Here is a 13,933-nt window from a genome sequence, read left to right on the forward strand (position 1 = left end):
GGCCCAGGTAGGCCCCTGCGGGAATCCCGAGCGTGGGAAGCTGCCGCTGTGAGGACCAGAAGCGAAAAGCCGACTGTCCCAGGGCTGGGCGGCCTGAACGGAGTCTGGCCCGTCTGCAGGAAGTCAAATCTACAGCCCTGAAGGGACACACAGGCTCGCCCAGCCTGGGAGGAAGAAGGCCGCCAGTGGGCCAGGGAGAGGTCACACTGGTTTCACAGCAAACAAGGAGCGGGAGGCCTGCACTGCTTACGTCGGGCCCACGGGAGGCGCCTCCCTGGAGGCTGAGCCCTGTGCTGGCCCATCTCACAAGGCGAATTTACAGTTCCTGCAGGAGCGCTTTATGCAAAGGAGTACCCTCTATCTACGAAAAGGAGAGCTGAGGACGTGGGGAAGGCGGAGCGAACAGAAGACGCTGCATCCCTCGGCCACCACCCACCAGCTGCCCGAGACACGCTTGCGGTCCCCGAGGACGAGGACGGAGGCCAGACGTGCGCCCCCCCGTGGCCGTGGGGTGGGGGCTCAGTAGGCCCCGTGGAGGAGCCCCACAGCAGCCTGGAGGGGGCCGGGCACTCTGGGCGGGAGCTGGGGTGGGGAGGCCAGGGCGCCCGCCTGTGCCGGGAGTCAGGAGGGCTGTGGAGACGGGGCGCCTGCCTCCAGGTGCTGGAGAAACTCCGATGTGCTGCAGACATGTGGGGCTATCATGGGGGTCCCCAGAGACCTGCGTGCGGCACCTTGTCCCCAGGCAAGTGGGAGAGAGGGGCCGGGGGTGGGCAGGGGTGTGTGTGGCCTGTTCTGCCCATCCTCGGCCCCTGACCCGGGGGGCAGGATGTCACGGGTCATGGTGGAGCCAGAGGTGGCCCCTCGGTGGCCAGAGAGGGGACCCACAAGTCCACGGCGAAGGGACGGTGGACGGCGAGGCCCAGCCCTGCTCACAGAAGAGTCGGGGCCGGGAGAGAAACCCGGCTTTCCCTGGGCTTCCGCTGACATCGGCGAGTCCCACTCGCCTCGGCCCCTGAGATGAGGGGGACTCCGAGGCCAACCCAGGAAGGCTGGGGAGGGGCCTGGGGAGCCCCAACTGTGCCCGGGGTCTGGGACCCGGGAGACAGGTGCTGTGCCTGAAGTCCTGAGCCTCTGTGGCTGGGGCTGACGGGCAACTCTGTAGGTGCAACTGGCCTTTCAGCACGGGCCCCTGGGCGGCAGTGGGGGCCTCCTCTGGCTCCCGCCCCGCTATGGAGAGGAGGAGACAGGGGGGGCCCTGGGGCTCAGCGCGATGGGCGCCCCGCGTCCCCCTCTGTGTCCCGGACGCAGCACCAGCACGTCTCGTGGAGGGTGGGGAGGCCTCTGCCGCAGGCCTGGCTAACAGCAACTCAGGCTGGAGGACCTCCTGTTGTTCGGGGTCTCGGGTGGACATCCCTCCATCCCTGCAGCAAGAGGAGAAGTCACCTGGTGTCGACCGGGCACCTGAGCTGGCTGGCAGGCGGACGGCCTGCAGCCGGAGGTCAGCGGGATGGGAGAGGGGCCTAGACAAGCTGGGCAGACGGTCGAGTCTCAGCAGAGGTTGGTGGATGCAGATGTTGGGCGTGAGCCCCTCCCCAGCCCGGGGGCCGTGCACGTACGGATGAGGTCCCCGCCGCCGACCTGCAGCGGGGCGCTGCTCCTCAGCTCCAAGTCCTTCAGTACCGAGCGCTCGAAGGCCAGGGCTGCCACGCGGCTGAAAAACGCCTTCACGTTCTCCCCTGCAGGCACGGGACAGTCATGACCCCCGCCTGCAAGCACCCTGTCGGGGGCGGGGGGAGCCGGTGGGGCAGGAGGCAGGACGCTCCCTTCCCTGGGCAGGGGACAGGCTCCCGGCCCAGCGATTAGCCCTGGCCACTCCTGACAACCTCTGAGCCTTGGTTTCCAGGCATCTAGTCTTTTAATCGGGCTTTCCAGGTGGCGCTAGTGGTAAAGAACCTGCCTGCCAGTGCAGAGACTTGAGTCATGGGTTCAATCCCTGGGTTGGGAAGGTCCCCTGGAGGAGGGGCATGGCAACATACTCCAGTATTCTTGTCTGGAGAATCCCATGGACAGAGGAGCCTGGCGGGCTGCAGTCCATGGGGTCGCAAAGAGTCAGACATGCCTGAAGCGACTTAGCTTGCACTGTTTCAGTCAATCACGGCTGAATGCCCACAGGCCAGGTGCTGGGCTGTGCAGAGATCACAAGTGGGCCTGCTTTCTCGTCACCTTTCTGCATCTGTCCAGCGGGCAGCCACGAGGATTAGTGCCCCTGGCCCCCACGTGGAGCCTTTTGTGCCTCCTCCTCCAGGAGGACAAGGCCACCCATCGGGGCACAGGGCCAGGTGAAGCCCTCGCTGGACACGCACACTGCATCTGTGCAGTTAACAACCTATACAACCGCGCAAGGCGGTCCTGCTTGGTCCATAAGGAGCTCTCTGGGAATGGGCTGTTACTCCAATAGGAGAGTGGATTCTCACAGACTTGGGGGTGCCCTCAGGAAGGGGCAGGGGAACTGGGCACGGCCACCACTTTGTGCTGGACCGGAGGAGGTGGTGCCTCCACCCGCACCCCGGGCAGGCGTCCGCGGTGGCCCCTCCCCTGGGGTAAGGACTCCGAGTATAGCTCCTGAGTGCCCACAGCCTTGGCGCCTGCCGTGCGCCAGGCACGCCGGGTTGTCTCATTGCATCCCAACAACCTGTCTGCAAAGTCTGCTCTTTGCTTCTGTGCGCTCGCTCGTTTTTCCTCAGTGAATCCTGTCTTTTACCATAAAAAGCGTGTTTTCCAGTGTTCTTGCCTGGAGAATCCCAGGGACGGGGGAGCCTGGTGGGCTGCCGTCTCTGGGGTCGCACAGAGCCGCACACGACTGAAGCGACTTAGCAGCAGCAGCATTAAAAATACAAGAGTGATGGCATCGCCCCACTTCCCGGGTGAGGATGCTGAGGCTCAGAGATGTTGGGGGCTGCGGTAAGCGGTAACCAGTGAAGCCGGGCCGACTGGGAGGGGTGTGGGTGAGAGCCGGCGGGGGCGTGGCCGCTGTCTCAGCGCCTTCTCTGAAGACGGCCGGGGAAGGGAGGGAGCCGTCAGCCGGCCCTTCCAGGGCGCATCCGTCCAGCGGGCACAGCTCGGCCCGCGGGCGCTCAGCCGCGATTGGTTGACACGGTGCGTGCTACGCCGTCAGGCGGGGCCTCCTGCCCGCGTCGGGTGGGGGGCGGGCCGAGGCTGCGGCTCCAGGGGAGGCTGCCCCTGCCTGCCTGCGATGCCGCGGGATCCGCAGGGACCTGCCCACGCGCAGGAGTAGGGGTCTCCCTGGAGAGCGCGGCTGTGCCGCTCCTCCCCCCCACGGGCCGGGCCCCCGCCCCCGATCGCCAGGCCGCGGCGGCAGCCCCACACCCACTCACCGGTCTTGGCCGACACGGACCAGTACTCAGCCTGCATCTCGTTGGCCAGGCGCACGGCCTCCGCCTCCGCCTGCTCGCACGCGGCCCCTGACTGGGGGAAGCGGCCCTGCTGACCCAGCACCCTCGCCCCCTCCCCGGCCCCGCGCGGGGACGCCCAGCCTAGGCACCCGCCTGGAGGTGATCCCGGGCGGGTCTGAGCTCCAGCGTCCCTCCCTGACTGGACGGGGATCGGGGACCGAGAGCTCCTGCCTAGGCCCTGGGGGTCACCCTCTGCTCCGCGTCCCCCGAGGCCGCCTGGCCCGCCTGGCTCCGCTCACCAGCAGGTCCTTCTTGGTCCCCACAAGGAACAGGAAGCAGGCGCCCGGCTCGTTCTCCCTCAGCGCGTCCTCCAGCCATTGCCTGGAAGGCGGGCGACAGGCTGGGACGGACCCACCCCATCCCGAGCAGTCGAGGGAGCCCGGGGCCCCCCAGGGCCGGGGGCGCCGCGAGGGGATGTGGACCAAGGGCGTCTCCAGTGGGTGGGGGCGCAGGAGCATCAGGGACTCAGGGAGCCCCGCGGCGTCCCGCACCCTGGGTCCATCCCGCGCTGCCACCAACGGGACTGACCAGCCCGGCTCCCCTCACAGGGCTGCAGACGCAGCTGTGAACGCCCCAAACCAAAGTCAGGGGCGGGGGGCTCTGGCCCGTCAGCCGACGACCCCCGGCTCTCACCCAGATCTCGGCCGGAGACAGCAGGTGCCCAGTGGTATCCCCACGCCTGGGGCCCAGGAGCGGTGAGGACGCCAGGCCCTTCCCCCAAAACTGGTAAGGCTTTCAAGCTGAGCCCTGAAGTCAATGCGGGCCGCTCTGCACTGGCCGAGCATAACAGCAGCCGCGCTGCCGCCGCCCCGTGGGCAGCTGGTGCTGACCGGCCAGCCTGGTCGGTGAGATTGGGCTGCACCCGCCGTTGGGCTCCAGCTCGTGGCCCAGGGTTGGGGAGCCCTTCAGGCAGCCTCCCCAGGGAGGGGGCCACCGAGCCCGGACTTGCCTGCTGTGCTCCAGGGTCTGCACGTCGGTGAGGTCAAAGGCCGTGATGATCACTGTGCGCATGGGGTGGGGGTGGGGGGAGCCGGTGAGCAGCAGGTAGGCAGACGGTGTGACAAGGGGGCTCCCACACAACTGTCCTGGGGGGCCCCTCAGGCACGCAGCCCTGGACCCGTGGCATGGGGACTCAGTCCCCACCCCTCTGATCCGCACCCAGCAGCCCAGCTGCAGTGGGGCCCAGGGAGGCAAGGTGAGCCCCCTGCCTCAAAGTTTCTCTGCCTCTGATGGCTGTGGGGCGCACAGGGGAGGCCTGGACCGCTGAGAGGTCAAGCGGCCTCCCCGGCCGTGACCCGGCGGGGACCGACCATGGCCACCTCGGGCCCTCAGGGTGGCCAAGGGGATTAAGCTGGAGCAGTGGTGGGAGAGCTCTGGGACCAACTTCCCATGCTGGCAGCTGGGGCTGAGCGGCCACAAGCGCCAAGCAGCTTCGGGGCCCTTGGCGGAGAGGCAGGCTCGGGGCGGGGGGGGGCCTGGCAGTGCAGCCCCCCACCCTCGACTCCTCTGTCACTGCCCTGCCTGCTCCCATTTGCCCTGGGTGGCCGCACGCCGGCCACCCCCTGCCCCGCCCAGCCTGGGGGCCAGCGCGAAGGAGCACGCTGATGATGGTGGTAACCGAGGCCAGGAGGCTGCCTGCCAGGCTTATTCCTGGGGGTGGGGGCGCACACCAGCCCCCCACCCCGAGAAGAGGCCACAGTGGGCATGGCAGAGCCGTTACTCCAGCCCACAGCTTCCTGGCTTTGCTCTTCACCAGCCTTTGTGAACACGTGACTTCTGACAGCAGCAGCGTGGATGCTGCCGTGCCTCGTCTCCTGAGTCTGGACGGGACACCTGCGACCCCGGGCCCCTGCCTCCCACAGGAACCCTCTCCCTCATCTTCCTGGTCTCCGTAGGGGCTGTACTGCCACCGCCTGCTGCCCGGGAGGCCTGCCCAATGCTGGGGTGCCCTCAGCATGGAGGCAGTGGTCAAGGAGCCCCGCTGGTCTCCACGGTGTGTGTTGGGGTGGCGGGCACCCACCTCCTCCCCTCCGGCCAAGCCCCGGCCCCTGCTCTTGAGCCAACCCGCTCTTCTCTGTGGGGTCTCTGCCCAAACACTCCCCACCCTGAGCATCTTTCTGAGCTGAAACTGGGGTTGAGACCTTCAGTGGCAGAGCACGTGCCACCCAGGGCCCCCTAGAGCGTGTGGCGGGTGCCCGCCCAGGCCCGGCTGGAAGGCCAGGACTGGCCCCCCCCATGCTTCCTCCGTGGCTCTCGGAAGACCCAGCTTCTCAGGGTGAGCCCAGCGGGGAATTCACAGGGGACCCCCAGCTGCACGTGGTTGAGGCCCCGCCGATGGCATCAGCTGGTCACTCACCCTGGGCACCCCGGTAGTAGGCAGATGCGATGCACTTGAACTTCTCCTGCCCTGCTGTGTCCCAGCTGTGCCGTGGCCGAACGAGAGAGGGAGACCAAGAGGCAGCAGGTTTAGCTATGCTCGTGGGGTCTCAGCCAGCAGGCTCGTGGGACCCCCGGCCGGAGACCCAGAGCTCTTCCCAGCAGCACAGACATTGGGAAGTGCCTGCTGCCAGCCCCCACCTGCTCTTGATCCCTTCCTAGGGTGCGCCCCCTGTGGGGTAGGGAGAAGACAGAGAGACGGAGAGAGGCAGGGGGAGGCGAGCAAGGGCAGGGGTAGGGGGATGTCCAGCCCCAGGAAGGCCTGGGGGCCACGTGACCTCCACTAGAGCCTCGCACGCAGGGACCAGTTTTGGCCCTGTTTTCCAGGCGTGAACAGCTGCTCAGAGGCCTGAAGTGACTTGCTGGAAGCCATGCCCAGGCCCAGTGCATGGGATCAGAGGGACATGAGGCGCATGGGGTAGGTGTGCCTGGGGCCTGGGTCTGCAGAAGCAGGAAGCCCAGCCTCACACAGCTGGCCGAGGCCTCCTGCTCCCTTCCTGGGGCCTTCCCCGGGGTTTCCACAAAGCCCACCGATGACCGTCGGGAGACGCGCAGGCAGACGCCAGACACTTACATCTGAAGGCTGAAGGGGGTTCCAGCGACCTCAAAGCGCTCGATCTCGAAGTCCACCCCGATGGTGGCCTTGTAGTCATGGTCGAAGACATTCTTGCAGAACCTGTGGGACCCAGGAAGCTGTCAGAGGCCACGTGTGGGGGCTGCAGGCCACGGGAAGCCCGTCCGCGCGGGGAGGCCAGGTGGCGGTGGCCACAGGGACGGGCCACAGGCGGATGGAGCCGCCAGCAAGAGCTCCCTGGCAGAGGCTGCCGCAGCCAGAGGCCACAAGTGGGGGTCAGGATGGGGAGAGGCCCATGCCCGCCGACAGGGGGGCGGGGGGACCGCCTCACCATCGCCAGGCTCCCGGGAGGCCACGCTCTCTGCACGCCTGCTGTCTCCCCGATTTCCTGCACCCCCTCCCAGCGGCCACACGGTCTCTGCTGTGACCTGGGACTGGGCCTCCCAGGCAGGCCTGACAGCGGTGCTGGGAGGGAGGGGGTGGCCGGCCGCGCACCTGTGGATGAGGCTGGTCTTGCCCACGTAGAGATCGCCGACCACCACCACCTTGGAGAGTCTGAGCCTGAGAGGGGCGTGGCGTGGTCTCGCAGGCGTGGTCATGAGGGGACCCTCACGCACACGGGCCCCTCCTTCCCCGCGGTCCCCACTCGTGACGGGGACAGGCCACCCGTGAGACGCTCTGTGGTGTGTGCCCCCCTCGCTGGCCCAGGGGAGGGGCAGAGGGCCTCCGTACCCCTGACCCCATCAGGCCCACGTCCCTGTTGTGAGAATCAGAAATGTGCACCACGGGAGGCTGAGTCCTGGGCGGAGGGGCAGGCGTGGTGGGGACTCAGAGGCAGCCCCGGGGCCCCAACCCTAAGGCTGAAGCCCGAGGGAACAGCCGCGCTCAGACCTCAGGCACTGGCCTCCCCAAGGGCAGAGAGGTTCCTGCGGCAGGTGAGGCGGGATGACCGGCCCAATGGTGCCTGGGCCGGCCGGGCTGGCACTCACGCGGTCTGCTGTCCCAGGAGCGCGTCTGCCTCCACGTGCTCCTCTCCCCACCCTCCCCCGCGGGGACAGCGCTCACCCTACGGTCCCCGTGTTCCCGCGCTGGCAGGCGGCGCTGACCTGCCCGTGGAAGTGCTCCCGGAGCTGCAGGCAGGCAGCGGGCGTGTACCACTGCAGAGAGACAGACAGGCGGCCACATCCCCCTGCGGCACTCTGGAGCAGGAGCTGGTGGCTTACTTCCCAAGGTCCCCTCCTTCCCCTTCCAAGCCTCTGTCAGGTCCCTCCTTGTCAGCACCTCCCAGGCTCCAAGGCTGTAATGTGCCAGGGAGCCCAGGCGGGGACCCAGAGAGCTGGGTCTTGTTGGAGGAGGGGAGCTGTGCCCTTGCTGTGGGTGCCTCACACCTCTCTCCCCTCTGGTGAGAGGAGGGGCAGGCTGTAAGGACCCTTTTAGCACCAAGACCCTCCTTCGCTTTCTACTACGAATTTCTGATGCTGCTTTCTTTTTAAATATGCATATTCGTGCATGAAAAATATCCTAGAAAGCACTTGCTTCGTCCACATTTTTCGGAAGGCAGGACCGAATAGTGGCCCGAGAGCAGGGACGCTCAGGTGCTGTGTGACCCTGGCCAGCTGCCTCACGTCTGGGAACTGCAGCTTTTGCATCTGGAAACCTGGCGAGACTTGGGAGCGTGAATGAGGTCGTGTTTGTAAAGCCGCCAGCGCAGAGCTGGCCTGGCACATGCATGCTGGGTGCTCAGCAAAGACACTCGGGGAATGCACGTTTGTTCTACAGGCTGAAAAAAAAATCATGTTAAACAAACAAAGTGAAAGTCGCTCAGTCGTCTCCGACCCTTTGCGACCCCAAGGACTGTAGTTCCCCAAGCTCTTCTGGCCGTGGAATTCTCCAGGCAAGAATAGCCATTTCCTTTCCCCAGGAGATCTTCCCGACCCAGGGATCGAAGCCGGGTCTCCAGCAGGGCAGGCAGATGGTTTACCCTCTGAGCCACCAGGGAAACCCAAACAAACGGTTTTTCGGTCAGATTGGCCGAGGCTAAGCGTAGGGAGGGGCCGGGGCATGGGCGGAGCCTCGCTGCCGACGGCGGCTGTGCTTTGCAGTCCGATTGGTCGAGGCTACGTGGGGCGTGGCCGGAGCATGGGCGGAGCCTCGCTGCGTTCCGCAGCTGCGCTCTGCTGTGGCCCCGCCACCTCCGTCGCCCTGGCCGGCGGCTCTCTGCCCTGGCCCACGTGCCCCCTCGCCCCGTGTGACTGCACCAGGGCAGCGAGGAGAGGGAAGGAGCTTTGCAGAGGGCGAATGCGGGGCTTCATGGAGCCCACGTCCTCAGCTGTGCGGTGGGGGCACTCTCACAGCGCCTCTTGGTCTGCGGGCTGCAGGGGCAGACGGGCAGCTCAGGCAAACGCTCAGCCCAGGGCCACGGCCACGCGGAGGTGGGTGGGCCTTCTTCTCGGGAAGGCTGGCTGCTTTTCTGTCCGCTTCTCTCCCTGTCGGCGTCAAGTCGCGGGAGGTGATGCGGCGGGTGAGGGATGCGGCGCGATCGAGACGCGGCTGTCAGGAGAGGGGGCCCACCACTAGTCCAAAAGCAATAAGGAATCTGGCCGTGCAGTGCGGCAGGAAGAAAGGCAGCCAAGACCCGACACAAAAAAATGCAGTTCAGCTGGTGATGGTAATGAGCCAATGGAAGGACGCAGCCTGGTGCCCGCCAAGAGGAGGAAGATGTAGAAATGTTGGGGACAGAACGAAGAGGGGAAAAGAACAAGATAAAACGATGCAGTGGATCCCGGATTCTTCCTAAGAGAAAAGCTTTTTCAAATGTACTGTTTTTGTTGTCCTGAATAAAGGCTAGGAATTTCTTTTCAAGAAAACTTACAGCTTAAAAATAACTTTCAGGTGTGTTTTTTTTAAAACAGTGATAAAACTTTCTGATAGGCAGTATTAATTCTATCACGTTGATATATTGCAGGTTAATGCATAATACAGGCTTCCTAGATGGCTCAGTGCTAAAAAGTACACCTGCCGAGGCAGGAGATGCAGGTTTGATCCCTGGGTCGGACAGATCCCCTGGAATAGGGAATGGGAACCCACTCCAGTGTTCTTGCCTGGAAAATTACGTGGATGGAGGAGCCTGGCAGGCTACAGTCCATGGGGCCGCATAAAGTTAGACATGACTGAGCGACTGATCACGCACCGCACCACTCAGGATACAGATTAGAGAAGTGTGCTAAAGAAGGCTGGTGGGCCCTGCACACAGGGAGGTCAGACACGTGGGATGAAGGAAGGACCGGCCCGCCCGACCGCAGAGTGCTCAGGCCTGAAGTGCTGTGTCCCCCGGGGTGCGGGTAAACCTGGCCACAAGCAGATGGCAGAGAATCTCACCTTCTGTGGAAGCAGAGGTGCCCCAGGCTGCCTCCCAGGGCAGGGGACAGTCAGAGCTTGGAGTCAGCCATGGTCCGGTCAAGTCTGGGCTGCCCCACGCACAGCTGTGTGACCCCTGGCAGGCAGCCCTCCCTACCTCTCTGAGCCTTGCTGTCACGCTCTGTAATTGAGGTCCTTCATCCCATGAGACCTGTGCCAGTCACCCCTCCCTTCCTTCAGCTCTTCAACCCCTTCATCCCCAGCCACCACTGACAAGGGAAGCAGTTGCTGGGCCTCTGATGAGATGGAAAGTCTTTCAGGGACCATCCACCAGTCAGAGGCACCAAGGCTTTGTGCGAGCTGGAGACAGAACTCAGAAGAGAGGAAGCAAGAGATGGGGAGGAAGAACCACTGCGGACCCCAAGCACCCACAGTCTACCCTCCTCCCCCACTGGCCTGAGCACAGATTTCAAGACTCAGAAGGGAGGCTTTCTGCTGCACACAGGGCGGCGACCACAAACAGCAGGGTCTCAAGCGTGCTTCCGCCGGAGAAGGCAATGGCACCCCACTCCAGTACTCTTGCCTGGAAAATCCCATGGACGGGGGAGCCTGGTGGGCTGCAGTCCATGGGGTTGCTAAGAGTCGGACACGACTGAGCGACTTCACTTTGACTTTTCACTTTCATGCATTGGAGAAGGAAATGGCAACCCACTCCAGTATTCTTGCCTAGAGAATCCCAGGGATGGGGGAGGCTGGTGGGCTGCCGTCTACGGGGTCGCACAGAGTCGGACACGACTGAAGCGACTTAGCAGCAGCAGCAAGCGTGCTTCCAGATTCTCTGCATGTGGAAGCAAACACGCACGTGGAACTGCTTCTTCTCTTCTGCACCTTTCTCACATCTGGCGCTCAAGCACTTACTTTGGCCCTCATCATCACGCATCAGCCGGAGAGGTGCTCGTCTCTCCTGCGCCCGTGTCAGGAAGCAGCATTTGCTGTCCTAAGTGGCCCCCTCTCTCGGACATCGTGTTGTGTCTGACCTTCTTGGTTACAAATTGCTGCAGAACCTGGCCCTGAGCGGCGGCGAGCAGACGGTAGGTGGAGCCTCTGCAGGGCTGGGAGACCCTGGTCCTCCCAGCCACTTCAGGTTGTATGGATTTGTGTCCCCTTCTGTGATTAAAGACGGATTTTAAGATAGCTGTGAGTTTTCAGTAGGGACAGAGGGCAGAAGGGTAAGGCGTGAGAACCTTTGATTTGGTCCCAGGAAACTGGAGGTACTGTTCAATAATGTAATGATAATTTTAAAATATTGATTGATTTTTGGCTGGGTTGGATCTTAGTTGCAGGCAGGATCACTGTGGCTTCACAATGGGCCTAGTTGCTCCAAGGCATATGGGATCTTAGTTCCCGGGCCAGGGATCAAACCCGCGTCCCCTGCATTGGAAGGTGGATTCCTAACTACTGGACCACCAGGGAACCCCTGATAATGTAATAATTATAATGAGAAAAGCAGCAACCACCACCTGGGCAAGAGACCCGTTGACCGTGAACCAGGCGTCCAAAGTGAGCAGAGCTATCCTTGTGGGCCAGCAGCTCTGAGAGGTTGAGTAACTTGTCCAGGGTCACACAGCTTAATGACACGCAGGGTTCACACCACTGTCTGACTGCAAAGTCTGTGCTCTTAACCTCCACGTCACACTGCCTTCTAGTGTCACCTTTCACCTGCCAGCCCACCTTGGGCAAGTCCATGCCAAGCTTCTCAAGAACTCTGCTGAGTCCCTGGGGTCTATCGGCGAGGGACTGGCCTCCTGATTCACCTGCCTTGCTCCCGGGGGTGAGCGAGGTGGGGAAAGCTGGGTTGTGGGCATGCTGTCCCTGGAGCAGTGCACACATCAAGGGCTGGCCTCAGGCCTCCCTACCTTAGGGAAGCTGCTGATGACGCGGTCCCGGCTCACAGAGGGCCCCAAAGGTGTCAGGGAGGACCTCATCCTTCCAGGAATCCTGTGCCCCCAACAGGGGAAAAAGAGGGTTAGGGAGTCCCCGGGGATTCCCCAGAGTTGATGCTGAGCATGGCTGTAGCTTTGAAAACAGTCCAAGCCTCCCTCTCTGTCGGGGAATGTCAGGGGCCATCTCCCAGTCTGCAGGCAGTGTGTGCAGGGCATGGGGGTGAGGCAGTGTGTGCAGGGGTGGGGGTGCAGGCCTGCGGCCCGGCCTGGGAGGGCTGGAGACCTGGGTCTGCTGCGGGCTGCCCTGCCAGGAGTGGCCCCTCCCTGAGCTCAGCGCTGGCCTCTGAGTGACTGTGGCACAGCAGGGACCCAGAGTCCTGGCAGAGGAAAGAGTAGGGAGGGGGTCCCCACTCCTGGCCTCAAGGGATGAAGGCTCTGGGTGCGCCGGGCCCTTAGGGTTCAGCCCACAACCTTTCCCAGAAGCACCCCACCCGGCGCTGGGCCCCTCCCGCAGATATCCACAGGCCCGGGTCTCCTCCTCCGGGTCAGCGCCCTCCCCACTGAGTGGCCTCGATCGAGGCCTGTGGTCCTCCGCATCGGATCCTCCCTCTCCAGACCAGCTCTTGGGGGCCGGGGTGGGCGGTCAGGAGATGAGAAGCCCCGGGGGCCCTGGCCGCGTTCAGATCGTGAGGTGGGAGGGTATCACGCGGGCTGGCGAGGGTGACAACCCAAGGGGAGTCTGACTGACCTGCGGCCGCTGACACAGCTCCTGGCGCTGCCTAGTCCCGGAGGGTCGGGAGGCCGCGATCACCATGGCAACGAGCACCCGCGGGACCCGCCTGCTTCCGACGAATCCTGGACGCTGGGGGCGGGGCTCACAGCCGAAAGAGTCCCGCCAGCGCCCTGCGCCGCCATCACCATAGCAACCAGAGCCTCGCGGAGACTGGGACGCCGACCCAGAGCGGCGATCACCATGGCAACGAGGGCGGGGCTGATGGGCGTGGTCAGGGCGGCCAGAGGTGGGGCCTGGGCGGGGCTGACCGTGCAGAGACTTGCGCAACTGACTTCCTGACGTCACCATGGTAGGGGAGAGGATTAAGTGTTTATTTTCATAGTATGTCAAATATGAATTTTTTCTGGTTATCTAAATATTTCGTGTTTTGCTTTATATCTAGTATGAGATCCCTTGACTCCTTCCCATCACATCCCATGTCTGATCTATCAGTAAATCCTGTAGGTTTTACCCTGAAAAATTGACCAGTATCTTCTCTCTCCATCGCACTTTCACTGAGCTCGCGATGGTCCCAAGCATCATCGTCTTCTCTCCCGTTAACTGACCTCCCCACCTTCCATCCTCGCTCCTACCCTCTTCCCAGTTCCGCGGTCCCCAGGGACCCATCGTTAAGACACAGATGAGATTATGTCAGTCCGGCTGCAAACCCTCCGGCGCCTCCTCATCGTCCTCAGAATAATAAGTCTTTCCAGGAGCCCAAGAGGCCCCTCGTGATTTGCCCCATTTCTTCTCTTAGCTCGCCCCCTACTGCTTCCCGCCTCCCCACCCCCGCCCCCCACACGCTCCACTGGCCTCCTTGCTGTTCAACACGCCAGGCACCCGGGGATGCTTGCTCTGTCTGTCTCCTAGGCCTGGAATGCCCTGTCCCCAGACAGCCACGTTGCTCAGATGTCACCTCTAGATGAGACATCCTATTGACAAAAGCTGCATCCTTCCAGCCCCTTCTGCTCTATTTCTCCCAGGCACTTCCTGTTTCTAACAGATTATATAACTTCCTGTTCGTGTGGACTGTCTCCCTCCACTGAGCGCAGTGAGAGCAGGGGTTCAGCCCCTCCACTGACTGCATCGGCAAAATGCCTGCACATAAGCAGCGTGGAGTGAGTGTTACATGAGTGAAGGAATATTGCACTTAAGAAAGGAAGTGGAGAACACTGTTTGAAGTATGCCGGCATTACATTAAAAGGCAAATAAATTGTATTTACTTGTATCACTGTAGTGTATCCCTGAAAAGACTCCAGTGGGTCGTACAGATGAGGACAATCCGTTGGCTGGGGCCCAAGGAGGGAAGGAGACATACTCTCATACGCTTGGGATTTTACTCTATGTGCATATATCATCTATTTGGGAAATAACTCAA

At 63.0% G+C, this 13,933-nt stretch overlaps 1 protein-coding gene across 1 annotated transcript; it reads right to left on the reverse strand.

Annotated features, from left to right (window-relative positions):
* Window positions 1-1,356: 1,356 nt before the first annotated feature.
* RAB36 (RAB36, member RAS oncogene family) lies at window positions 1,357-11,825 on the reverse strand. The gene is made up of 10 exons (XM_052655015.1): window positions 11,757-11,825; window positions 7,549-7,640; window positions 6,979-7,044; window positions 6,484-6,585; window positions 5,830-5,894; window positions 4,423-4,474; window positions 3,713-3,794; window positions 3,396-3,486; window positions 1,617-1,736; window positions 1,357-1,421 (listed from the first exon to the last, which is right to left on the reverse strand). The coding sequence occupies exons 1-10, from the start codon at window positions 11,823-11,825 to the stop codon at window positions 1,357-1,359; spliced, it is 804 nt and encodes a 267-aa protein (XP_052510975.1).
* Between the last annotated feature and the right edge of the window lie 2,108 nt (window positions 11,826-13,933).

Source organism: Budorcas taxicolor, chromosome 17, assembly GCF_023091745.1.
Source record: "Budorcas taxicolor isolate Tak-1 chromosome 17, Takin1.1, whole genome shotgun sequence".
NCBI lineage: Eukaryota > Metazoa > Chordata > Mammalia > Artiodactyla > Bovidae > Budorcas > Budorcas taxicolor.

What these genes read in the sequence shown, in the direction of transcription:
- RAB36 (XM_052655015.1), bottom strand. Translation starts at nt 11,825, where the DNA reads ATGAGGTCCTCCCTGACACCTTTGGGGCCCTCTGTGAGCCGGGACCGC. An exon ending in GGGAACACGGGGACCGTAGG is followed by an intron (nt 7,045 to 7,548) that starts GTGAGCGCTGTC and finishes CGCCCCTCTCAG; the next exon opens with GCTCAGACTCTCCAAGGTGG. An exon ending in GTCCGTGTCGGCCAAGACCG is followed by an intron (nt 1,737 to 3,395) that starts GTGAGTGGGTGT and finishes CCGTGCCTGCAG; the next exon opens with GGGAGAACGTGAAGGCGTTT.